At 42.8% G+C, this 26,956-nt stretch overlaps 1 protein-coding gene across 2 annotated transcripts in view; it reads left to right on the top strand.

Annotated features, from left to right (window-relative positions):
* The window catches only part of NWD2 (NACHT and WD repeat domain containing 2), a 62,410-nt gene that overhangs the window by 24,136 nt on the left and 11,318 nt on the right, over positions 1-26,956 (top strand). Inside the window, exons 2-4 of one of the 2 annotated variants that reach the window (XM_053404069.1) lie at positions 5,467-5,555; positions 13,299-13,415; positions 23,086-23,289. In XM_053404069.1, coding sequence (XP_053260044.1) covers positions 5,467-5,555; positions 13,299-13,415; positions 23,086-23,289 — 410 coding nt within the window. Of the gene's footprint in view, positions 1-5,466; positions 5,556-13,295; positions 13,416-23,085; positions 23,290-26,956 lie in introns of those variants that run through there. The other variant, XM_053404070.1, reaches the window with a different exon arrangement.

The following is a 26,956-nucleotide window of genomic DNA, read 5'->3' as shown; positions in this document are numbered from 1 at the left end:
AGTTTGGACTTGGAGCTCAAGGATCTCCTGAAGGAAGGATGCTGTACCTAAAAAAAAAGCAGTTTTTGCTATACAATGGCAGCTCCTACAGTTTCAGCTTCTCTAATGTCGGGAAAGGGGGTTGAGAGATTCAGATGAAAGAGTGTGTAGAAATTCAGATAGCTGTGATTATTGGGGCATTATATGCAGAGACAACATTGCCATAACACTAGAAGACTGACAGCTTTATTTTCCTCGGTGGTGTTCAAAAGCTTTTTGTAACATGAGCAGCACACAGCGATTCAAAGCAATTTCTCTGAAAGAAATGCTGCTTAGTGGGAATTATTTGTTGCTGGAGATTGTTGTGTGTGATTGAAATGTCACTCCCTGCCCCCTATATTTAACAAGAGATTCAAGCCGATCTTTCCCAGTTACAAACAGCAGTGGACTGAATAGAGCATACGCAATATGATATACTAATGAATGTAATTGGTGATCTATTTACTGACCTATTTATTCCTAGTTTTTCTTAGTTGCCCTTCACCTTAAGGTCCCAGGGTGGGTACTATGAAGTAAAACTCAACCACGAAATAATGCATAATGAACAAACCATAAAACCAGCAATAAAAGCATAAACTGTAACTGATAACACTGTTTACTGGGAGGTCAGTGAAAAACTCACATTACGCTTTTAAAGGCCAGGGTACAGTGGTACGTTGGTTCTTGGAGCTAATCCGTTCCAGGATTAATCCGTTCGACTCCCGAAACCGTTCAAAAACCAAGGTGCGCCTTCCAATTGGCTGCAGGAGCTTCCTGCATTCAAGCGGAAGCTGTGTTGGATGTTCAGCTTTCAAAAAATGTTCACAAACTGGAACACACTCTTCCAGGTTTGCGGCGTTCGGGAGCCGATTTGTTTGGCAACTAAGCCATTCGGGAACCAAGGTTCCGCTGTATATAAAAAGAAGGCCCTGCCATGAGCTACTGTCCCCTGAGACTTCTAAGGATGGCAGGGCCTTTGCTGATCTCAATACGCCAGCTGGCACGAGAGGAGAGGAGGTGCTCCTTCAGATATTTGAGCCCCAGGTTGCTGATGACTTCATGCATTAACATAGACACCTTGAATTGGGCTCAGAAGCAATGCAGATGCTTCAGGTGTAATAGGAGTTTTTACAACCATGGCGGACTTCATTCTGGCTGCTTCATTCTGCACCATTTACAGCCTCCATGCTATTTATATGCCACTTACAATTGTAATCATCTCTAAGCTGCACACAACAAATGTAGCAAATGCAATAAGGATAAAATCAATTAAAAACTACCCATAAAATAATAAATGACTTCAAATGCCTACTGAAATTACTAATTTGTTTAGGGTGGGGGAAAACTTGTTATATTAATGAATGAATGAATGGGCAAGGGTGAATTTGGAATAGATAGATAGATGATAGATGATAGATAGATGATAGATAGATAGATAGATGATAGATAGATGATAGATAGATGATAGATGATAGATAGATGATAGATAGATGATAGATAGATAGATAGATAGATAGATGATAGATAGATAGATAGATGATAGATGATAGATAGATAGATAGATAGATAGATAGATAGATAGATAGATAGATGATAGATGATAGATAGATGATAGATAGATCAATAGATAGATAGACTGATAGATGATAGATAGATAGATGATAGATAGATAGATAGATGATAGATAGATAGATAGATAGATAGATAGATAGATAGATAGATAGATGATAGATAGATATAGATAGATAGATGATAGATGATAGATGATAGATAGATTGTGAGCAGCCTGCCTGAAGCATTGAGGACTGGGTAAGACTGATAACTGTGTGCTTCATTTTGCCAGTCTGTCATTCAAAATGAAGCCAGGACTGAACTAGGCTGCCCCTAGCTGTGTAGCCCTTTTGTGAGTTCTGTTTTTGTGTTTCATCTCCTGTTGATCGTGAGAAAGGCTATACTTTAATCCTTGCCTCTTAAGCGCAGTGAGACAAACAGGGCGGTGTATAGGTTGGTGGTTGAACACAGGCAGCATAAGATAGCGTCACAGGATCTTAAAAGCAGTAGTGTTGAGATTGGGTGGCCAGAAGCAAAAGTAGACAAGGACTTGTTCACTTTTAATAGGTGCACAAGCTGCATCTGCTGAAATTCTCTCTTCTGCCTCTGCTCTATTTTTTGCATCTGCTATATTGTCATCTCTGATACAGTCCCTGCGCAAACATGTCATACTAAGGATTTTCAGCAGCTCAACCAGCCCTGTAGCTGTGCTTTTTTTAAACAGCAGATGACCTCCCAGAATTAGGTGGAGAAACATTATCGTTTGCTAATTGGTGCACATCACACTGCTGTTAAAGCTCCAACAGGAAGGGCCATTTTAAACTTGTAGGATTGTGCTGTCAGTCTGAAAAAACCTGTTATCTGTACACATTCTTATGTGACTTGAGACTTCAAAGACACTAAAAGATTCTTGGCACATAATTCATTTTTTTTTTTTTTACAAACAGGCTCCCATGCCCACTAACACAGAGATTTCAGAATGCCTAATTAACGTGATACAAAAATAACTTGTGGTCCATTTCTATTTTGGCAGCAGGAAAAGGACATTTAAGTATGTATTTTCCTCTGCGGAAGGCTGGCGTTTGAAAACCTCCCTTCTGGCACAGCTCTTTCTTGTTTTATTTCAGAGTGAGCTAATCCCACAGACTTCTCATCATGAAAAGTCAGTTTAGATTTGTATGTAATTAAACCAGGTTATCTGTCATGCAACCTAATTAGTTCGTTCCATCTTAATTATGTGTCATTTCCTTTCCAAGCTCAGAAGCACCAGACCCCGGAAAGACAGGAGGATGTGCAGGAATTTCTAACATACATACATACATACATACATACATACATACATACAAGAATTGGTAACACACTCTATTTAAGCTGGAAGAGTTATTCTGCCTTTTAAGTGGTTTGATGTAGTGATCAGATGGGATTACCATGAGGAATTATAAAATACACATCAAGCCATTGTGTCCACGATGAATGCATTGTGTTGACTGGGTTTGATATATTGACCATAATTTCTGATTAAATTCCTTAAGCTTCTACATTTATGCCATTTTTCCTCTACTGCCCATTTCTCTTGCTTGACAGGTCACATGCGTAGCCCAGCTGCCAGTTGCTTTGCCAGGCATGCATCCTGGGCCATAAAGATAGTGGGCAAGATTCTTTGATGTAGCTTTTCTGATATGTTAATCTCAGGATGTTGATCTTAGGGCCTGGAAATAGTTTCACAGGAAGGTGATAAAGATGCCTATCTCCTTGCCATCCTTCTATCCTCTCCTGTTTACTCCTGAGTTTCTCTAGTCCTCTTTTATTTACTCTCAGATTATGTATGCATGCTCAGAGTAGTTAAAAGAATTTCTTTTGATCTAAATTTTTCCCCACTAGGGGTTTGTTGAAATGCTCAGAGGAAATCTGATTGGTTCTTATGAACACGGTGTAAACAGTTGCTTTGTGAATAAAACGACTTGGGCTGAGAGGTGGAGAGGCAGAGATTATTATATGCACCCTTCCCATAGTCTTGCACCTCTGTGTGTATTCTTATTAATCTGAGTTCAATCCTTCCTTTACTTTGTGAACGCCTCAGTTTGCAGAATAAACAAATGTGCAAAAGTTCCAATTCATAGCTGATCCCTGCTTTAAGCACCAATATTCTCTTGCATTGGCTTTAATTGAAGTTGGCAACACAGTGGCTTTTCCTTTGTTTGTGTGGCTGGAGCCATGCCCACAAATGATTTTCTTGGGGTGAGATCATTCTTCTTGCAGGGGGTTGGACTAGATGACCCTCAGGTTCCCTTCCAATTCTATAATTTTATGATTCTATGGTGGCAGGTAATTGACAGGTGGGTAGCCCCATCCACCCGTCAAAATCATCTAGTGAAGAGGAGTTTGGATTTGATATCCCGCTTTATCACTACTCGATGGAGTCTCAAAGCAGCTAACATTCTCCTTTCCCTTCCTCCCCCACAACAAACACTCTGTGAGGTGAGTGGGGCTGAGAGACTTCAAAGAAGTGTGACTGGCCCAAGGTCACCCAGCAGCTGCATGTGGAGGAGCGGAGACGCGAACCCGGTTCCCCAGATTACGAGACTACCGCTCTTAACCACTACACCACACTGGCTCTCTTCAATCACTGCTTGATTCAGTTCTCAACTATTATTTCAATCTATTTCAAGAGTACATGCTTAGCTTGGCCCACTGTGAGGTCATAAGAAGAAACAAAGGATTTACCGCTTGCATTTCTGTCCAGATGAACCACTTAAGCTTAAGCTTGTTCAACCTCATCCACTCCAAAACCTTCTCCAGATAATTGTTTGTTGCTAGAATAACTCTGATTGTGGATTATTGGACTGTTCAAAACATTTTATCATTATTTATTTATGATCACTGTTTCATTCTGATACACATTTGAGCCGAATTGCATATCTAGTTTTCTATTTTAGATCTCTCAGTGTGAGTGATCCTAGAGCAGGCATAGGCAAACTCAGTCCTCCAGATATTTTGGGACTGCAACTTCCATCATCCCTAGCTAACAGGATCAGTGGTCAGGGGTGATGGGAGATGCAGTCCCAAAACATCTGGAGGGCTGAGTTTGCCTTGCTTGCTCTATGATCACTCACAATGAGAGATCTAAAATAGAAAACTAGATATGCAATTCGGCTCAAATGTCAGCCTAGGTAACCTTCTGCCTAGGATTTTGTAACCTTCACTTTCTCTTTCAGTTAAATGTAAAAATCTCCCATTCTTACAACATTTTGAAGTAGTTACCAAGAAAGACTTGATCTACTTTTATTGTGCTATGGTGATCTACTGTAGTGGACCGTTTGACACACTACTCATAGCAAACTCAAGTCTGGTGCTAGGATTGCCCTCAACAGGGCTACAGCCAATTCCGATGCATTAATGGTTATATGTGTATCATACCTTAGTTTGCAAACTCAGGTTTGTCCCCAGCTTACATTTGCAAGAGTATACTTATAAAAAATGTAGCATTGATAAATGATAAAGTATAATAGAAAATCTTTTAAAATGTTTATTAACTGTAACTGCTGGGCTGCTGCTAGCCTTTGGAATGTCTCTTCTTCCTTGCTAACTGTAATAACAATAATAATAATAATAATAATAATAATAATAATAATAATAATAGAAGAAGAAGAAGTATTATACACAACAGCACAAGGTTGAATTATTGGAGTGAGTGTTAAATTAAATATTGGTAAATGTCACAACAAGCATTTTGGCTCAACAAGATATTCCCTAGAGCATCGAATTCAGATTGCTGCATTAAGCTTGCGCTCACAGCTTTTAAGATTAGTGTTCTTTCCTGCATGAAACTACAGCGCTATTTAAGCCCACAGTTGTCACAACTATTGTTAACAAGCCTCGTTTCTTTGTTGCCTGCAGATACAGTAGCAGAAAGAAGCGCTTTACGAGAACATGTGTATCCTAAACTACGAGAATTCTGCAGGGAAAACTACGGACTTGAATTTCAGGTAGCATTTTCCTCGTTAAATATTTAAGTTGTGATGCACATGCAGGGAGTCTTTTAGATTGATGCTGTACGGTGGACCTTAAGGTATCATTCTATGCAGAATTTGTTTAAAAAAATAAAAGGGGGTGTGATCATTCCACACGAAGGTGTAGCTACACTTGTGGGAAGTATCAGCTTGGGTTCATTGCAACTCTCTCTTCTCTCCTCCTCCTCCCTGGCTGACTCTTGGCTACAGACACATGCTATGGCACTGGCTATTACTTCCATGAGAAGAGTGTCACATGCCTCTATATACCACCGCCCATTCCTTTGCTCAGTAATTTGAGGAGGCCTTGCAAAAGAGAAGGGGGCAAATGTATGAGCATGTACAAGACGTGGCCAGGGGAAAAACAATGCTATCCAGGGTTGTAAAGACTGCAGAGAGAATAATTGGGTGCACTCTTCCCACCTTAGATCAAATCTATGCTGTGAGGTGCCATAAGAAAGCTGCAGAGATAGCGCAGGATAGTGCGCACCCCGGAAATGATCTCTTTCAGCTTCTGCCTTCTGGAAGAAGGTATAGGGTTCTAAAGGCCAGGACTAGCCGTCTGAGAAACAGTTTCTACGCAAATGCAATTCTGGTTCTAAACGCAGCATAAGGGGTCTCTATAGTATAGTGTATTTTATAGTATAGTATGGTATAGTAGTATAGTATAGTATAGTATAGTATAGTGTATTTTAAAATGGGGTTTCAGAGTTTTTAGGGGTTTTTGAATGTTTTATGTAGTTTTTAAATTTCATTGTTCTGTAGGGGACAATGACAATAAAGATATCGTATATCGTATATCGACATGCACTGGACTCCTGTTGCAAGTAATGGCCAGCATGCTATGGTGTGTGAGTGACTGAGAGCCAGACAGGTTAGCGTAATAATAAAGGCTCCCAAATCCATCACTTGCTTTGACCCCATGGGGATGAATTTCTTTTTTTTAAAAAAAATAGTTTTTATTAAGTTTCTTACAAATATAACACATACTACAACAAAAAACAACAAAAAACAAAATCACAAATATAAACAAAAGAGAAAATAAGAAAATAAAAATACATATCGACAAACACCCAAACAATACAAATTAACTGGCTATTTAAACTTCTTACGTCATTAACATGGTTTTGACTTCCTCTGAGCCCTCCCATCTGAATTTCCTTGTATTTAAATGTCAGTTTTCTAATATTATTATTAAAACACAATATTCCAATTAAAATCAAATTTCTTAATTTTTCTTGAAGTTCTAAATCTCAGTTATTTTACTAACTCTTACTTTCATCCTAGGCCTATTTAGTACTTTCAAGTAATTTCTAATTTTTAATGTTACAATATTTATACAAATAGTCTTTAAATCATGGGGATGAATTTCAACTTGGATATATCAGTCGGACTTGAGTTTATAATGATTGGACTGTGAATATTATTATACAACAAGCAAAGTGGCTTTGGCAGGGAAACACACTTAACTGCTCCTGCATACATAGGTGTTGTTCGAAAGATGAGTTCCTGTGTCAAATCTAGGTGGGCACCATAGTTTTCCTGCCAGCTTCTCCTTCACTCGACGGAGATCACAAGCTTGTTTCCAACTCCCCTAGCACCCTTCAGACCAGAGCTCCCATCAGCCAAACCAGCTGGGAGGATTGCTGGGGTTGATGAGACTTGTAGCCCCAAACATCTGGAAAGCACCAGGTTGGGGAAGTGATTCATGATTTGGACACAACAGGGATATTGAATTTTGACCAAATGCGTTTGACTTTTAGGTTTTCTACAATGGTTGTTGTTATTACATTAGTCATGTCCGACTCTTCGTGACCCCATGGACCAGAGCACACCAGGCACTCCTGTCTTCCACTGCCTCCCGCAGTTTGGTCTAACTCATGCTGGTAGCTTGGAAAACACTGTCCAACCATCTCGCCCTCTGTCGTCCCCTTCTCCTTGTGCCCTCCATCTTTCCCAACATCCGGGTCTTTTCCAGGGAGTCTTCTCTGCTCATGAGGTGGCCAAAGTATTGGAGCCTCAGCTTCAGGATCTGTCCTTCCAGTGAGCACTCAGGGCTGATTTCCTTCAGAATGGATAGGTTTGATCTTCTTGCAGTCCATGGGACTCTCAGGAGTCTCCTCCAGCAGCATAATTCAAAAGCATCAATTCTTCGGCGATCAGCCTTCTTCGTGGTCCAGCTCTCACTTCCATACATCACTACTGGGAAAACCATAGCTTTAACTATACGGACCTTTGTTGGCAAGGTGATGTCTCTGCTTTTTAAGATGCTGTCTAGGTTTGTCATTGCTTTTCTCCCAAGAAGCAGGCGTCTTTTAATTTCATGGCTGCTGTCACCATCTGCAGTGATCATAGAGCCCAAGAAAGTAAAATCTCTCACTGCCTCCATTTCTTCCCCTTCTATTTGCCAGGAGGTGATGGGACCAGTGGCCATGATCTTAGTTTTTTTTTATGTTGAGCTTAACATGATTACAAGATATCAAAAGATAATCTCTAAACAATAAGCAACTAGGAAGAAAAATAAATGCATTTTTAAAAAATTGAAATAACTCCACCAATCATGGCTAACACTAATCCAAATGAAATGTGTAGAAATCATAGTTTATAGACAGTGGATTATTCGGGCAAGTTTTTGGGATATTCCCATCGGCAGGGGAACCCACAATTTTCTGAGTTCTCATTTGTAATAAGACACATATATGATGTACTCAATGGAAGAGCAATATCTGTGGCCATTATCTGTGACCTCTGTACATGCTCAGTTCTCGCTGGGCCATTTTTGTTTTGCTCCATTAGGTGTGCTATGTTTTGTTTTGTTTTCAAAGTATTCACTGACATCGGAAGCAACATTCCTATGTGCCTTTATATTTCTGCCAAACTTAACAATGCTGATATCTTCATCTTGTTTCTTAGTGAGCCTGTTTTGGCTACAATTCTGTCAACATTCACCAGCAGGTTACATTACTAGAGGAAGTAATTACAGTAACTAGAAAAAGTTATTTTGAAACAATTTTTTTAAAAAATCAGTTACCTTCTAATCCTCAGGTAAAAAGGCTGATTTTGGTAATTTGTTACATATTGTAACTGTGTAAATTGTAACCCAATAAGGTAACAAAAGGCATCATACAAATGCCTTGAAAATATATACAATATATCTTGCCCTTTATGGACCTTTTGTGCATACAATTTGCAGTACAGTACAGTGGTACCTCGGGTTATGTACGCTTCAGGTTACATACGCTTCAGGTTACAGACTCCGCTAACCCAGAAATAGTACCTCGGGTTAAGAACTTTGTTTCAGGATGAGAACAGAAATCGCGCTGCAGCAGCAGCGGGAGACCCCATTAGCTAAATTGGTGCTTCAGGTTAAGAACAGTTTCAGGTTAAGAGCGAACCTCCGGAACGAATTAAGAATGTAACCAGAGGTACCACTGTAGTTCCTTGGCTGTCTATTGTCTCTACAGGCTTAGTATCTTATCTTGTCATCAGTTTGAAAACCCAGAACATTCAGCTGATCAGCCGTAAGGGGTAAATGATTTTGAATCAGATCCTTCTCAGCTCCTCTTGGTTTTCCCCACAACATTAACGTTGTAGGGCTGTAACACAGAAGCATCAGCTTTGCATAATTTTTAACGAACGAGGAACATGCACACAAAACGGGACTAGGTTCTTATGTTGTACAACAGAATGTGTGCATACCTAATCAGGCATCCAAGTATTGCTGTTCAGTGGCCAAAAATACTGAATTGCAATGATGTGATTATGCTTGGCACATGGAAACCAGAACTGGGACAGTAGTATGCCAACTTATGCTGAAGGGCAGGCTTTTCGTTTGCAAGTTCCTCTCTTTTTAAAGGTCAACGAATTGCCTTTCAGTTGCACGTTGTGTGAATACTGATGTTAAGTAGTTGTTGGTTTGGGGATGATTTTTTGTTGCTGCTGTTGTTACTTTACACCCTCCCTTCTAACTTGATAATGTAAAGGATTAGTGCAGTTACGTGTGTCGGATGCTATATTTTGTGGCATTTATACATGCCACCTATTTTTTCAGCTTCTTCTTGTTGTTTAGTCGTTTAGTCGTGGCCGACTCTTCGTGACCCCATAGACCAGAGCACACCAGGCACTCCTGTCTTCCACTGCCTCCCGCAGTTTGGTCAAACTCATGTTCGTAGCTTCAAGAACACTGTCCAGCCATCTCGTCCTCTGTCATCCCCTTCTCCTTGTGCCCTCCATCTTTCCCAACATCAGGGTCTTTCCCAGGGAGTCTTCTCTTCTCATGAGGTGGCCAAAGTATTGGAGCCTCAGCTTCAGGATCTGTCCTTCCAGTGAGCACTCAGGGCTGATTTCCTTAAGAATGGAGAGGTTTGTTCTTCTTGCAGTCCATGGGACTCTCAAGAGTCTCCTCTTAGACATGGTTATATTATTGAAATCAGAAACATTAGGAAATTTGAATATTAAGAGGAAATCCCATCACCCATTACTGGAAGAAGTTCCCAATATATCGACAGTAAAAATCCAGAGGTTTGCTGCCTTCAAGGGCAAAGGGGGAAAATCTGCACTTTTGACTTACACATTTAGTACCTGTTTTCAGTGCCAGATGCCGGTGACAAGCGACAGGGCTTAGCTTTTATCGCTGTGCCCTGTTTGGGAACTCCCAGAGGCATCTGGCTGGCTATTAATGGAAAACCAGAATACATGGCCCCTCAATCTGACCCAAGAAGAGAATTGTTGTGTTTTTAATATTGGTACCTTCAGTGGCTTCCATACCATAAGGTTTTATTTCCACAAGCCTTGACTAGATCCCTTATTTGGGGGATTAGCCTGCAAACTATGTTCAATAGAAAGGAAATCCTAAATAAATCCTAGCATTATTTCGATAGGTCCTACGCTACATTAAGATACTGGTAATAGAGTTCCTTATCAGACATGCCATTTAGGGGGGGGGGAAAGATTAGTCCCCCAACCTCTCACAATTCTCTGCTTCTTTAAATTACATATCCTTGAGATAATTAAAAGAGCTGTTTAATTCAAACCTTTCTGAATCCAAGAGTTAGCACATTGGCAGAAGCTTGTGGTGCGCAATAGATGTTGAAGAATACAATAGTAGGCCATATTCATCAGGAAAAAAATAAATGGCAGTAGTGGGGATGTAAATACAAACAAGAAAGATGTTCAAGTGCCTGTGCTGTTAAGAAGACCATGATCTTTAGCAAAACTGTTCTGTAGTCCATATGTTATCCAGCCAGAACACACACATACCCAATACAGAAGCTATCATTCTGGTGATAGTATGCAAATCTTTGCAACTAATTCAAGGAGCAATCTGTGCACACTTAGTAGGATGCAAGCCCCACTGTATTCCATGGTATGTCTTCCAAATAAACTTGCATCGGACTACCCCTGTTGGTAACTAAAAATTATTTAACTACAGTTGCTATGTTTTAAATACTGGAAAGACTGGAGAAGCAGTAACATGGGCTATACCTGTTCTCTCATTCCTGCAAGAGTTGAAGACCCTCTCTATTTCATTGACTGCTTCCCATGGTCAATAGCAACTGACAGAGCAATCCTTTACTTGCACCATATGCAGACTGGAAATAGAGTTGCGTTTTTATATTGTAAACACTGCCCTCAGATGAAGGACAGTACAGAAATTTAATGAACGGTCATGGTGATGATGATTGTGAATTCATCTCATAATGTAGTTTTTCAAGGCTTTGAAGAATGCAGTCCTTTAAGGGTACATCCCGTGGACTTAACTTCTAAGTAAGCAGGCATAGGACTGTACTGTTGTAGAGTTGTACAAATGACAGAGTGGAGTTTCATTCCAGGCATCTGGAGCATATAGCAGACCGAAAAGTTTGTAGAGTGCAGCTTTTCTCCTGTTATGACTCATTTCATAGCACATTGTTGGCACCAGACAAACGATGAGCTGTTAATAGCAGCTGCAACACCCCCTCTCAGAGCACTCCGCATGCAGTCTCCTTCTCTCCTTTTCCCACACCTTCCCTTGTTCCTCCTGTTGCACAGTCCTAGCCCCCACACCCTGCAAATATCCCCCATACTTCATCATGGGGAAAGGTTTTGGTTTTTTTAGCTGATCTCCACATTGGGGCCCTAATATGTAAACTGGATGTAAGAATTTGCAGGCTCAGGGGAAACGGTGCAATTCAGCAGCAGCAAATACAGTGGTACCTCTGGTTACGTACTTAATTCATTCCGGAGGTCCGTTCTTAACCTGAAACTGTTCTTAACCTGAGGTACCACTTTAGCTAATGGGGCCTCCCACTGCTGCCGCATGATTTCTGTTCTCCTGCTGAAGCAAAGTTCTTAACCGGAGGTACTATTTCTCGGTTAGCAGAGTCTGTAGCCTGAAGCGTATGTAACCTGAGGTACCACTGTATAGGCAAAACATACTGCCCGAAATTATTTTGCCAGTCTTTGCTCCTTTAAACACCGCAGTGTCCCTCTTTTCCATCTGAGCTAAATTATGAAGGTGATGCCACACTGTCTCACTTAATCGCTTTAAATAAATATAACAGCTTCCCCCCGCACAAACACACACGTACACTAACTTGCATCTTATTAACATTATTCAAATTAGATCTTTAGGCAAAATCGAAAGTCTAAACAGCAAGCCATCTGTCATTTTATATTCACTGGGACTATTGCTTCCAAAACAACAAAATATTAAATGGGGGGGGCAGGGAATGGCATTATGGGGGTCTGAGTTGTAGTGGTTTGTCTTCTATGGAAGGTATAGTGGAGGTTTCAAACCTGGCCTTTTATTTTCCTTTGCTTCCTTCATTTGTTTGTTCTTCCTTTTTAACTTTTGAACCACCTGCCAAAAGTGAGCAAGGCTGCTTCTTCTCAAACTGCTGGCCTTAAATGTAGAGACGGATGTGAGGCTGATCTTTCCCCAGAGTGACGGGATCCACACTCAAACCTGCCCCCAAATTCTGGACTTCGGCTTCAGACCTAACCAACACTAGCTCTGTGGTTCCACCCAATGAACCCATATCAAGATCAGGCCCCAGAAAACACCAAACGTTTTTTAAAAAATATTTCAAGACCTGAATGGCATATGCAAAATGTCATACAAAAGAACTTTTTCTCTCATGGGCACTTGGGATACTGAGAAACTTTATCTTTTTTTTTTCCATTTAAAAAGATTCTAGCCCTCATAGTTATAAATGGTTGCTGGTGTAAATCAAGGCTCTGTACAGTGGTACCTCAGGTTAAGTACTTAATTCGTTCCAGAGGTCCGTACTTAACCTGAAACTGTTCTTAACCTGGAGTCCAATTTCTGTTCTCATCCTGAAGCAAAGTTCTTAACCTGAAGCACTATTTCTGGGTTAGCGGAGTCTGTAACCTGAAGCGTATGTAACCTGAGGTACCACTGTACAGGTAAATAGCTTCAGTCTCTAGGATTCTGGGAGAGCCCCCCAAATTGTTCTTGTTCTGTGCCGCTGGGGGCATAGCTGTCAACGTTTCCCTTTTTTAAAGTGAAATTCCCTTATTCCGAATAGGATTCCTCGCAAGAAAACGGAAAAGTTGACAGCTATGGCTGGGGGTCCCGTACCACTCAAGATTAAAAGAGGGATCAAGCTCAAACAAGTAAACAAAGTCAACACCAAATCTCTGATTGCTTCATTGTTAAATGTTGGAATGTTAAATTGTGAAGCATATTAACAACCACATTGTTTCTTGGATTTCCAGGTCATTGACCTATACTGGGGAGTGGAACCGGAAGAATGGGACAGACCAGAGTTGCAGAAAACTCGTATGAGGCTCCTGGAAGATTGCTTGAAAACATCTGCAGGTCCATGTTTTGTTGTGGGTATAAAAATAATGCTTTATCTAATTAACCTACAAGCCGTAGTGTGGTTATAGATGCTTTCCTAAGGACATGTTGTTGTTGTTGTTTAGTCGTTTAGTCGTGTCCGACTCTTCGTGACCCCATGGCCCAGAGCACGCCAGGCACTCCTGTCTTCCACTGCCTCCCGCAGTTTGGTCAGACTCATGCTGGTAGCTTCGAGAACACTGTCCAACCATCTCGTCCTCTGTCGTCCCCTTCTCCTTGTGCCCTCCATCTTTCCCAACATCAGGGTCTTTTCCAGGGAGTCTTCTCTTCTCATGAGGTGGCCAAAGTATTGGAGTCTCAGCTTCACGATCTGTCCTTCCAGTGAGCACTCAGGGCTGATTTCCTTCAGAATGGATAGGTTTGATCTTCTTGCAGTCCATGGGACTCTCAAGAGTCTCCTCCAGCACCACAATTCAAAAGCATTCTAAGGACATACCTTTAACAAAAAACGTAATAGTCCACTTTATTTTTCTGTACAACCTCACTCTGCAGGCACTACGGAGTGCCTATATATCAGCAACTCTTCCAATAACCTCATGGTGTTACTGACACCCCTGTGAAAATTAGTTATGTAAATTATGGTGTGCAAGAGCTGACCTCAATCTTTGCTGCTTCATTGGAGGGAGTATATATTTTACGTAACGCTTGCAGCTTTGTTTTTAGAGCAACCGTTTCAGGTTTTGGATGTTTTGGATGGGGGTGAAACAGGGGTAGCCAGTCCTACAGATCTTGGCTGGACTTCAGCTTCCATTAGCGCCAGCCAAGATGGCCAGTAGTGAGGAATGATGGGAGTTGCAGTCTAGCAGCCTCTGGAAGACACCACACCAGCCACCACCACAATAAAACTGTTTCGATAACCCACAAACAGACGCAGCAGAATAGCAAATTTTCAGCAGCAGAAATCTATTCCTTGCTGTAAGAAATTTGATACTTGGCCTTGCTGGCTGGGGCTGACGGCAGTTGGATTCCAAGTGACACATGTTTCTCATCCCTGCTCTCGATGGGGTCTGTATCATCTGTAATCGCCACCAGCTGTATCTTCTTGCTCTCCTCCAGGGTTGCAATTGCATTGATGCCTGCTCTGAGCCCAGGAGCCCTCTGGGTAGAAGCATCTTTGCGGCGTTTTGCTCCACTCGAGCCAGAATCATCTTCTCTTGCTTTGTCTCAGGCCTGTATTTGTGGGCCAGTTTCAGAAGCCAAGTAGCTTGTGGGAACTATTTAACTGCCAGGGGCACCTTCAGACTTTTGCAGAGGATGGCTCCCTGGTCAGACCTAACAAGACCTTTTCCCAAAGTGGGTCAGATCCCATTTGGGCTGGCTATCTTGCATAATAATAATAATAATAATAATAATAATAATAATAATTTACTTATATCCCGCCCTCCCCAGCCGAAGCTGGGCTCAGAGCAGCTAACAACAATAAAATAATAATACAGCATTCTAAAATCAATTCATTGTAAAATCAGTTCAAATCAAATGAATGGCAACCATTGGGCTAGAGTTCTGTGAGGATTACCAAAGGAGGAGGTCAGGCTGTGCCTTGGCAAAAGGCCTGGTGGAACAGCTCTGTCTTGCAGGCCCTGCGGAAAGATGTCAAGTCCCGCAGGGCCCTAGTCTCTTGTGACAGAGCATTCCACTAGATCGGAGCCACAGCCGAAAAAGCCCTGGCTCTGCTTGAGGCCAGCCTAACTTCCCTGTGGCCCGGGACCTCCAAGATGTTTTTGTTTGAAGACTGTAAGGTCCTCCGTGGGACATACCAGGAGAGGTGGTCCCTTAGGTACGAGGGTCCTAGGCTGCATAGGACTTTAAAGGTTAAAACCAGCACCTTAAACCTGATCCTGTACTCCACCGGGAGCCAGTGCAGCTGGTATAGCACCGGGTGAATGTGATCCCGCAGCGAGGACCCCGTAAGGAGTCTCACTGCGGCATTCTGCACCCGCTGGAGTTTCTGGGTCAGTCTCAAGGGCAGCCCCACGTAGAGTGAGTTACATTAATCAAGTCTGGAGGTGACGGTTGCGTGGATCACAGTGGCTAGGTGAGGGCGAGAGAGGTAAGGAGCCAACTGCTTAGCTTGGCAGAGATGAAAAAATGTCGCCTTTGTTATAGCTGCAATCTGCGCCTCCATGGAAAGGGAGGTGTTGAAGACTACACCCAAACTCTTAACAGACGGTGCTGGCACTAATTGCGCCCCCGCAAGAGATGGGAGCTGATGCCAAAGATCGTGGGCCTTTTTTCAAAGAGTGTGTTGACGGCCCTCATGGTCTCCTGCTTCTTGACCACAGCAGGAGCTGGGGCCACCTTCTTCGCCTTGGCCTGTTTTCTCCCTATGGCAGCTTGATGAGGGAGGACATCTGGCAGAGGAACATACTACAGGTGGACCTATTGGGAGTGTCAGGAAATAAGCAGGAGGTGTTAAAAAGTTACCATAGGGATTGTGTTTGTGGCAGTGAATTTTTACCAGAAACACTGTATGTATCAAGAAGGAGATCAGGGGGATAGGGGGTTGGGAAAATAGGTGCTGTGAGAAATGAGGCGAGGAGAGAGAGAAAGAAATGAGCAGATAAGCCAAGAGAGAAGGGGGGGGGGGAGAGAGAGAGGCAGGCAAGAAGTTGGTGGAGGGAGAGAGAGAAATATACAAATAAACAATAAATCAAAATGGATAAACTAAATATTCTAGTAATTGTCACCCATGGTTTGCTCACATGCATGCAATAGCTGAAAATTTGCTGTTTCATATGCTGTAGGCCTGTGGCTTTTAGAGATATATGCTTTTAATATTAGAGGGAGAAAGAGTAACCTGTTTTTTGTGGGAGGTTCAAGAACCATCTTGGCTTTTTATTGTTTGAAGATGACCATCAATAGGAGTATATTAAAACTGCCAAATATAGCATAGGCTTCTTAGCCAGTGAGTTATCTTAAACAAGACAACTTCGCTAAGATTTTTGTGTTGCCATAAAGAGTTTCACCACGATTTCAGATCTGAAGGGAAAATGTAGAAATTGCCTTTGTCACTTGTTGGCAGTTTTTGTGTTATGCAGACTTATGTTTGCTTTTAATTGCTGGTTATGCTAATGCGCTCAAAGAAGTTGAGCTGTAGCTCATTTCTAACAATTTTCCAATCACAACTTAGAATTTTAATGCTCAGAGCGCAGAGATTAGCAGAGTGCTGAATCACAGTGGTTGTTAAAAGAACAATTCCATTCATAGATTATCCCATCTCAAGAAGTATTTGGAACAGGCTCAGTTTTGTGGAGATACTTTCATATTTTTTCCTTGTTGGATCTGTTAATGGGCATCCTAGATTACAAAGTTATAAGCAACAGATTCGTTTCATTAAAAAAAAAGTGGAGAAATTGGAGGAAGAATTGTAGTACGGGACACTGATAAGCACTTAATATAGCTTTGTGTGAGTTTTCTTTTCTTTAAGGCTCTGTACCAAAGAATAGCAGGGAATATTAGGAAAGTAATAGAAGATATTTCTCTATTCATGTTTGTTGTGTCTTCTCTATTCATAGCAGCAAATTCAGCAAAGCAATTGGGTGGCAGGGGGCGGGTAGCAGCAACTTCCCGGCAGATATGTGTGCAACTAACCCAGAGATTCCCTGACCTCATGCCATCCCAATGAATGCAACACCAATTCAGGGGAATGACTTTTTCTTTCACAACACATTCAACAATCGTGAGCTGTTTGTATTGCTCACCTCCATCTTTGAAATGTATTGTGATCGGCATGGCTGATGGTTGATTGTTAGATGCCAATACCATCTTCTGCAGTTAGGCAGCCACCTTGGCACTTTGGACCGGCAACGTTGGCGAGAACATTGCAGTGCCATTGCTGTTTGATCCATTTGCTTCTTTACTGCCTATAATTTTAACTTTGCTGGTAGGCATTTCTTTCCTCAATGAGGCTGCCGTAAAGGTAAAGGACCCCTGGCCGTTAGGTCCAGTCGCGGACGACTCTGGGGTTGCGGCGCTCATTTTGCTTTATTGGCCAAGGGAGCCGGCGTACAGCTTCCGGGTCATGTGGCCAGCATGACTAAGCCACTTCTGGCAAACCAGAGCAGCGAACAGAAACGCTGTTTACCTTCCCGCCGGAGTGGTATCTATTTCTCTACTTGCACCTTGACGTGCTTTTGAACTGCTAGGTTGGCAGGAGCAGGGACCGAACAACGGGAGCTCACCCCGTCGTGGGGATTCGAACCGCCGACCTTCTGATCGGCAAGCCCTAGGCTCTGTGGTTTACTCTGCTCAAATGGAGTAGTCATTTCCTACAAGCTTTTGGTCACACTGCTGTTGAGAGGCTAATCTCTTTATGAGCCAGGTTTTTGTATAGCATCACGTGCTCTTCCAGCATCGCAATTTCAGTTTGTGCAGAAGTCGTCGTTCTCTCCCACACACAGACACCAGTATGTCACAAGGACACACTGATGCTTCCGTTCTTCTTTGTAACAGAAATGTCGATGCCTAGCCATCCCTCACTTTGATCAAATGTCATTTCAAAAGATGAAGGCAAAATATTATTATTTTCAGGCCACATGTGCCTGAATTTTCAGAGAAACAAAACATGATTAAACAGAGAAACACAGAGCACTATTTTCTCATCTTTTGGTCTGACAGCCAAGAGGCAGAAAAGTATTGCTTAAGGGCCATGATGTCCTGTTATTCAAAGCCTCTCTTTAGCATTGGCTTGGATACTAACAGTGAGCCCTAAATAAAAGGGAACTGAACTGAGAGCTGTTGATCCTTCAACCCCTCGATTGCCAGGATTGCTTGAGCTGGTTTGGGCAGGAGGCAGAGTCAGTGCAGCTGTTTTCCGAATCATGACCATTGTTTGTTCCAGACGTATGACAAAGCAGAAATATACCCTGGTGTGTTTTGTTTTTTAGGGAGGGGAGGGGAACTGAAAAATTAAGTCAAAAATTGAATTTCTGTAAAAACAAAAGGAATAGAAAAGGGAAGAGTGGGGAATCGGCATTTTGTTCTCAACAGACTCTAGATACATGTAAAATTTGGTCACTGTGTGAAATGTTTTCCAAGTTCAATTTGTTAAAAATCTTCTTCTTCTTCTTCTTCTTCTTCTTCTTCTTCTTCTTCTTCTTCTTCTTCTTCACAAATCTTTGGCAGTATTTGAAACATCTGCTTTTGCTACAGGTGCTTTCAAAGTAGCCAAGAAAATACATTTTATTTCCTCAAGTTTTTCGATGGCTAGAGAATGTACTTTTCTTTTTAACATGTTGCTTCTATGTGTTATTTGCATATTCCATCCTGTTTTTGTAAATCAGGAAGCTGCACAAGGGTGGCATATAAAGCTTATCTTATAAACCTTCTATAATAAAAACTACTTCAGTAGTTCAGTGGGAATATTTTTACATAATCTTTACGTTTTTTAAGTTAGTGTGGTAGTGGATGGAATGTTCAAATCCCTACTCCACCATGAAACTTAGTAGCTGAATTTGGACTGGTGACGTTCTCTCACAATAACCCACCTCATAAGTTGTGTTGGAATTTCTTGAAGGAATGGTGAGATAAAAATATAATAAATTGGTATAAAAAGAAAGAAACTCATTTCCTTTTCACCTCAATAACTCAGTTGCTGAGATAAATAAGAATTTGTAATTATTTGCATAACAGCTTTTAGACATTCCTACTGTCTTTGAATATGATTTTTTTAATTTCTAAACATCAACTAGTTCTAATAGAATGCCATCTAGTGGCTCAATATGATATGCTATTTCCATGTATGACTGTTGAACAATTTTTAATTTGTCTGAGGGCTAATCTCCTCATTATGTTAAATATTGGAAATGTATACTCGATTCTGACCCAACTAAGCCTCCTGATGTATATTTTGCTCTATACACTTCCAGAGTTAACACTGAATGCATTACTTCTGGTAAATGAGCCACCATAGCTGCTAGGGGGCCGTGAAAATTTGTGTCCCAGGCTCTTTAGACTCTACCTATGCACTATCTGAAACCAAAGGGTTGTCAGATTTGAAATATCTGGCTCTCCTTACCCCACTATTCTTACCACTCAATCCTGAATGTTTACGCAGAAGTAAGTGCCACTGACTTGGTGGCAGTTACTCAATAGCAAGAAATTCTACGTGGGATTGTTTCCATTATTTTTATAAATTACTGTTCCATGCGTGACTGTAAGATTTGAACCTTATTCTGCTCTGGTTTCACTTCGCTGTCAGGAACATTTGTGGCAGGTTTTATTTTGGGAGCTAAGTTGTTTGTAGTCCCACTTTCCCCTTTGATTACGCTCATTAATAATCAACTGTACAGGAATCAAGACAAGAGGGGCTACTATTATCTGCGTATAAATTAGGAAGATAATCTACCTCAAAGTCTGTAGAGTATGTGTGGTGCTTTTCATCAACATCATGACTCATCTGGGATATTAAAGCACCTCAGGATGAAAAGCCTTCTTGGGGCTCATCCAGATTACCTAATTATTGAGCATTCCTTTGGAATTGTTTGTGGGGAAGTTACATTGCAAAGAGCATTCATCCTGATTTACTGTATTTTTTGCTCTATAAGACTCACTTTTTCCCTCCTAAAAAGTATGGGGAAATGTGTGTGCGTCTTATGGAGCGAATGCAGGCTGCGCAGCTATCCTAGAAGCCAGAACAGCAAGAGGGATCGCTGCTTTCACTGTGCAGCGATCTCTCTTGCTGTTCTGGCTTCTGAGATTCAGAATATTTTTTTTCTTGTTTTCCTCCTCCAAAAACTAGGTGCGTCTTGTGGTCTGGTGCGTCTTATAGAGCGAAAAATACGGTACTTGTGGAGTATCTGTGTGTTTCCCTGTCACTTTCCTAACCACAAAAAGTTGATTATTATTTTTTACGTGGATTTGTTGTTCTGCGGCAACAGAGCACCTCAATCCATCTTAATTCACAAATTTCCTGGTTATACCCTTGAATCCCTTCCCCAAAATACTGACAATCTGGAAGCGCCTTCAGATTCCACTTGTATTGTCATTTCAAGCTCCCCAGTAACTTAGCTTTAATTGCTTTGAACAATGGTCTTCAGCTTAAAATCTTAGCACTTTAAATTATTTCAGTTTGACTTTTCCAGAAGACAAAGAGGCACTTTTCAGAAATCCTTGCGAATTCAACTTTTATGTATTCACTGTGTTGTTTAATAGTGCCTTTTAAAATGTAAGTAGGTAGGTAAGTAGATTTAGTAGTTATTAGCTTTGGCTGTTTAAGTCAGAAGTACCTGTTTGCCATTACTTGCCATTTTCCCAACTAACCAAAAGTCTGTGATTTTAAGCGGCAGACAGAAATTCAAATGGCACCAGGTTGCAGGGGGTAGATAAAAATACAGTGGCGTGGTTTAAAGCAAGCTATGGGGCTTATGTGAACAAGCAGTGTGCTAACGCACAGTGCTTAAAAGTTCCCACAGCACCCACTTTCTCTGCTACCAAAACAAACCAGAGGATGGCTTCCATGTCATTTGAGCTCAGGCGCATGGCTTGCTTCCTCCAAACACACCTGTCAGTTGCTCGAGAGTAACCAGGCAGGCCTCTGACCTGTTTTTTACAGGCTTTATTTCGGTGCAAACTATTTACAGTGAAGAGCATCAAAAGTTCATGTCTGGCTCAATCGCTAGCAGAATCCGGGAGTGGTCTGTTCTTGAACCTCCCCCAACATAAAAATTTCGTCACCCCCAGCCTTTGCCGCCCCTCCTTGCGCCTCAAACTACTGCGCATGACGGGCAATGGGAAGGGTGTGCTCCCCGCCTCTCCGGCTTGCTCAGTCGCAGTGTTAAGGCTCTTTCTAGCATCCTCTGGTTCCTGCCCCTCTTCTCCACTGGAGGTGGGGCTTTCCTCCTCGCTGGAAGAGAAACTGGTTCGCAAGATTTCCAGAGGCTCCTTGTAACACAACTCCCCCTCTGTCTCTCGCCTCTGAGCCGATTGCAGTTCCCTGACAATACCACAAATGGTAAGCAAGGTTTGTTCGTAGCTTACCACCTGTGGTTTGGAGAAAACAAAGCATGATCCCAGGTTTGGACAGCATGACAATCATCTTCTAGCTTGTTTCATCTGTGATGTAGCAGAACTAGAAGAGGAGCACTGTGGGAGCTTTAGAGAAGTGTGGGAATTTCAGTGTGGGAACTTCATCACACAGCTTGTTCGTTTTAAGCCATGGTTTGTTTTAAATTATTATCTAGTGTGATGTGACCTAGTATTGAAGGTGCGCGAGAGAATCACCAGTTACCTACCTTCATTATGTAGAAAAATTGATGGTGTTGGATTGAAACTGAGTGGTTTCTAGCTGTAAGGTTATAAATGAATATAGATGGGAAAAAAGGGTTTGAAAAATAAGGTAATGTTATAAGCTGTAATGCTTTAAATGAAGGATTTGCTGAACAAATAACCTTAATTGGGATACAAGGAGGAGAAGTATGAGGAGGTCTGAGAAATTTGTTATTTAAAAGTATGATTTATGAACTTTATGTCTTTTTTAATGTTTTTGTTTGTTCTGTTTTTGTTTGTTTGTTTAAAAAATTGGAAAATCCAATAAATATTCTTTTTAAAAAAAAATTATGTAGAAAAATTGTCCTGTAAAGCTTCCCTTCTTGGTCTCTTCTTACCACACACAAGCAGCCCAATTGCTATTTACAACAATTGCTATTTGCAACACTCCTTTAAACGATAGCAACAGTCTGTTATTAAATTTTATTGATACATCTTTACTGCAGGGTGGGAGGAGGACCAACAACCAAAGAGAAGCAAAGTAGCAGCACACTCACGTTGTGCCATGGTTTGTTCATTCTAGCCATGGTTTAGTTTAGCATAATGTGCAAACCAGGCCTGTATCTGTCAGTTTGCATGAACATGATGCAGAGTTCCCCAAAAATAGACCAGAGGAAATTGTACTTCATCCAGCAGAGCTTTACTTGCTACTGAAGGCAAATGAGCATAATGGTCACAAATCCAATACATTCAGGATTGGCACAATCCATAAAAATCCAGTTGCAGCACTTACAATGAAACTTACAATACAGTGGTACCTCAGGTTAAGTACTTAATTCATTCCAGAGGTCCGTACTTAACCTGAAATTGTTCTTAGCCTGAAGCACCACTTTAGCTAATGGGGCCTCCTGCTGCTGCCGCACCGCTGGAGCACAATTTCTGTTCTCATCCTGAAGCAAAGTTCTTAACCTGAAGCACTATTTCTGGGTTAGCGGAATCTGTAACCTGAAGCATATGTAACCCGAGGTACCACTGTACAGTGGACGCTCGGGTTGCGAATGTGATCCATGCGAGATGCACGTTCGCAACCCGCAGCGCATGCGCAAGGTGAAATTTAGCACTTCTGCATATGTGTGACCCCCGAAACCCGGAAGTAACCTGTTCTGGTACTTCCGGGTTTCGGTGGGTCCATAACTTGAAAAAACCCAACCTGAAGCGTCTGTAACCCGAGGTATAACTGCACTTATAATAAGACTAAACCTTAACACTATAGCATATAGAACAGAACACCACAACAGAAACAAAGCGTTTTTTCCTCCCCAATGGGCAACAGTATCTTCATAGCAAGCAAGACTTGCACAAACTAGGTAACTCAGACATCCTTTAATATGTCTTTAGCTTTGTTACTAAACTTTACTTTGTCTTGCACATCCACAGGGCCTTTTGGGAGAAAAATATGGAAGCATCCGAATCCCAGGAGAAGTGGAAGCATCTGAATTTGAAATGATTCTGGATGCTGCTATCGAGGCAAAGCTGGAAACAAAGATTTTGGAAGAGTGGTATTGCAGAGATGAGAACTCAGTGCCGCCGATGTATTACCTCAAACCAAAATTTGAAATGCCGAGGAACAATCCCAACATGGTAAATCGCATTCCTGAAATGTATAGGTTTTCGTTTGTTTCATAGTCATTGGATGTCATAGTTGACTATAGTTAACAATTTACCACATTTATGGAGATGACCTCTGCTTTACTTATTCCCCGGTGTGAGCAGGAGGAACAAACTGCATGGCTTAGTATTGCTTCCAAACTAGGGATCGTCTATTTTGCTCCAAACAATTCACAATGTGTGAAGCAAGGTGAAATATACTCAGAATCGAGAGTGGATTTCATGCTCTTTATTCAGCTCATAGTGGTGAGGAGGAATGGAAGTTCCCCCACAATATCTGCTTTATATACATTATTTACACAATGGGCTGCACATGATTGGCTAATTCCGGAATTCTCCTGTAGGCCAATCAGGTTGTGGATTCACTTCCACCTGGAGCTGGATTGGGTGGCTCCTGTGGACCAATCATACTGCTGCATTGTTCTAGGACCAATCAGACTGCTGCATTCTGAATCCTATTGTTCTAAGACCAATCAGACTGCTGCATTTTGGATCCTATTCAACACAGTACATAACACAAGGTTTGGCCTATGACTTAGCAATCATTTTTTTTTTCATAGAATCATAGAATTGTGGAGTTGGAAGGGACCAGGAGGTTTGCCGTGTTATGCGAACTCTGCAATTCTCTTCAAAAATCTGTCGGAATTGTAGGACTGCAAGTAAACTAGAGGTCTCTAACAGAACTCGCAGCATCCTACAGTTATCAGGTTTTCATTGAGAAAGTCGTGGCAGCTACCGTATTTTTCGCTCTATAGGACGCACTTTTTCCCCTCCAAAAATGAAGGGGAAATGTGTGTGCGTCCTATGGAGCGAATGCAGGCTCCTTGGCTTCAGCGATAGCAATGCGAAGCCTCCGAAGCGCAGAGGGAGAGTGCTGTGCTCCAGGGGCTTCAGGCAGCTATCCACAAGCCTTCGGAGCGAATTCCCCCACCTCATAGAAAAGCCCGCAGGAGCCGCGCAGCCTTTAAAGAGCGTGCCGCTCTTGGGGGCTTTTCCCCAAGGAGGGAGAAGGGACTGACTGGCCGAGTCAGTCCCTTCTCCCTCCTGTGGGCTTTTGCGGGAGATGGGGGAATTCCCCCACCTCCCGCAAAAGCAGGGAGAAGGTCTGGGAGAAGCACACAGGCTGCGTGCAGCCTGTCCGCTGCTCCCAGAGCTGGAGGGGGGATCATATTTTTTTCCTTGATTTCCCCCTCTGAAAACTAGGTGCGCCCTATGGTCAGGTGCGCCTATGGAGCGAAAAATACGGTAAATTGGTAAACTTACTGTGTAGACTTATGCTTAAACAGACCTCTCAAAGGCCCTTCTGTTATCATGATCTAGCTTCTATTACTGTTACATCTCCATCTTATTCCTCCATCTGTTTCTGCATCGGTTCGCTGGCCAGGAGCTGTGAGTGCAGTTCAAGAGCCCAAGTCAGACCACCCTTGAATAAAAAGTTCAAACACTGCGCTGGTTTGAAGAGATAGGGAGACATTCATACCTAGCGGCTGTTGAGCAAAATAAATTGTTGATTGCAATCCAGCTCTCAGCTGGCAAGAGTCCATAGCACACACAGAAACATGCACACCATCCCGGGGTTGGCATTCTTCCTGGCACTCAGCGGAACAGCCAACGTTTCATGAGAATGAATTATCCTCTTATTCAGCTACAGAGTCAAGATACATTTGTAAAGCAGGACAGGATCCCTCCCTAAAGTTGTCCACAGCTCCTAGCAGAGTTGAAATCTGTAAACTAATAGGTTCAAAGGGCGATAACACTGTGCCAAACTAATTCCCCTTGAACTTCAAACTGATTTCAAACTTGTTCAGTTGTTAGACAAACACAAAAGCAGCTTTCTTTTACAGTGGTGCCTTGCAAGACGAAATTAATTCGTTCCGCAAGTTTTTTCTTCTTGCGAGTTTTTCGTCTTGCGAAGCACCGTTTCCCATAGGAATGCATTGAAAATCAATCAATGCGTTCCAATGGAAACCGCCTTCAGACCAGGTCCGGGGACAGTCTGTTCTGAAGGCTGGCGGTGGGAAGAAAAGCCCTTCTCCCCACCTCCCACCCCGCAAGCTCCGGGGACAGGAGGGCTTTCCTCCCGACTGCCAGCATTTTAAAAGCCCCCAGGACAGCGGAGACTTCTCAGCTGTCCCGGGGAGATTTTAAAATGCTGGCGGGCGGCAGCGAGGGCTTCGCTGCCGACCCCCAGCATTTTAAAAGCCCCGGGACAGCGGAGACTTCTCCGCTGTCCCAGGGCGATCTTAAAATGCTGGCGGGCCGCAGCGAAGCCTTCGATGCCGACCACCAGCATTTTAAAAGCCCCGGGACAGTGGAGACTTCTCCGCTGTCCCGGGGCGATCTTAAAATGCTGGCGGGCGGCAGCGAAGCCTTCACTGCCGCCCGCCAGCATTTTAAGATCGCCCCGGGACAGCGGAGAAGTCTCCGCTGTCCCGGGAAGGCGGGCGGGGGGGAGCAAAGACTTTTGCCCCCCGCCGGCCTTCAGAAGAGGTCCAGGACCTCTTCTGAAGGCCGGCGGTGGGCAAAAGTCTTTGCTCCCGATGGCCAGCATTTTAAAAGCGCTCCGGGATAGCGGGAAAGCCCTGCTATCCCGGACCGCTTTTAAAATGCTGGCGGTGGGGAGCAAAGCCTTTCGGCCCCCGCCGGCCTTCCTGGACCTCTTCTGAAGGCCGGCGGGGGGCGAAAGGCTTTGCTCCCCACCGCCAGCATTTAAAAGAGGTCCCCGGAGATTTCCCTATGGGCTTTCTTCTTGCGAAGCAAGCCCATAGGGAAATTCGTCTTGCGGAACGACTCAAAAACGGAAAACTCTTTCGTCTTGCGAGTTTTTCGTTTTGCGAGGCGTTCGTCTTGCGAGGCACCACTGTATATATTTTTTGTTTTATGCATGAATGACTGTATTGAAATATATAATAATAATAATAATTTATTATTTATACCCCGCCCATCTGGCTGAGTTTCCCCAGCCACTCTGGGCGGCTCCCAATCGAGTATTAAAAACAATACAGCGTTAAATATTAAAAACTTCCCTGAACAGGACTGCCTTCAGTTGTCTTTTAAAAGTAAAATAGTTGTTTATTGCCTTGACATCTGCTGGGAGGGTGTTCCACAGGGCAGGCGCCACTACCGAGAAGGACCTCTGCCTGGTTCCCTGTAACCTTACTTCTCGCAATGAGGGAACCGCCAGAAGGCCCTCAGCGCTGGATCTCAGTGTCCGGGCTGAACGATGGGGGTGGAGACGCTCCTTCGGGTATACAGGACCGAGGCTGTTTAGGGCTTTAAAGGTCAGCACCAACACTTTGAATTGTGCTCGGAAACGTACTGGGAGCCAATGCAGATCTCTCAGGACCGGTGTTATGTGGTCCAGGCGGCCACTCCCAGTCACCAGTCTAGCTGCCGCATTCTGGATTAATTGCAGTTGAAGGGTCACCTTCAAAGGTAGCCCCACGTAGAGCGTGTTGCAGTGGTCCAAGCGGGAGATAACCAGAGCATGCACCACTTTGGTGAGACAGTCTGTGGGCAGGTAGGGTCTCAGCCGGCGTACCAGATGGAGCTGGTAGACAGCTGCCCTGGACACAGAATTAACCTGCGCCTCCATGAACAGCTGTGAGTCCAAAATGACTCTCAGGCTGTGCACCTGGTC

This window comes from Podarcis raffonei, chromosome 9, assembly GCF_027172205.1.
Source record: "Podarcis raffonei isolate rPodRaf1 chromosome 9, rPodRaf1.pri, whole genome shotgun sequence".
Lineage (NCBI taxonomy): Eukaryota > Metazoa > Chordata > Lepidosauria > Squamata > Lacertidae > Podarcis > Podarcis raffonei.
Note: the sequence above shows the minus strand (reverse complement) of the source record. Positions and strands in the feature narration are given on the sequence as shown.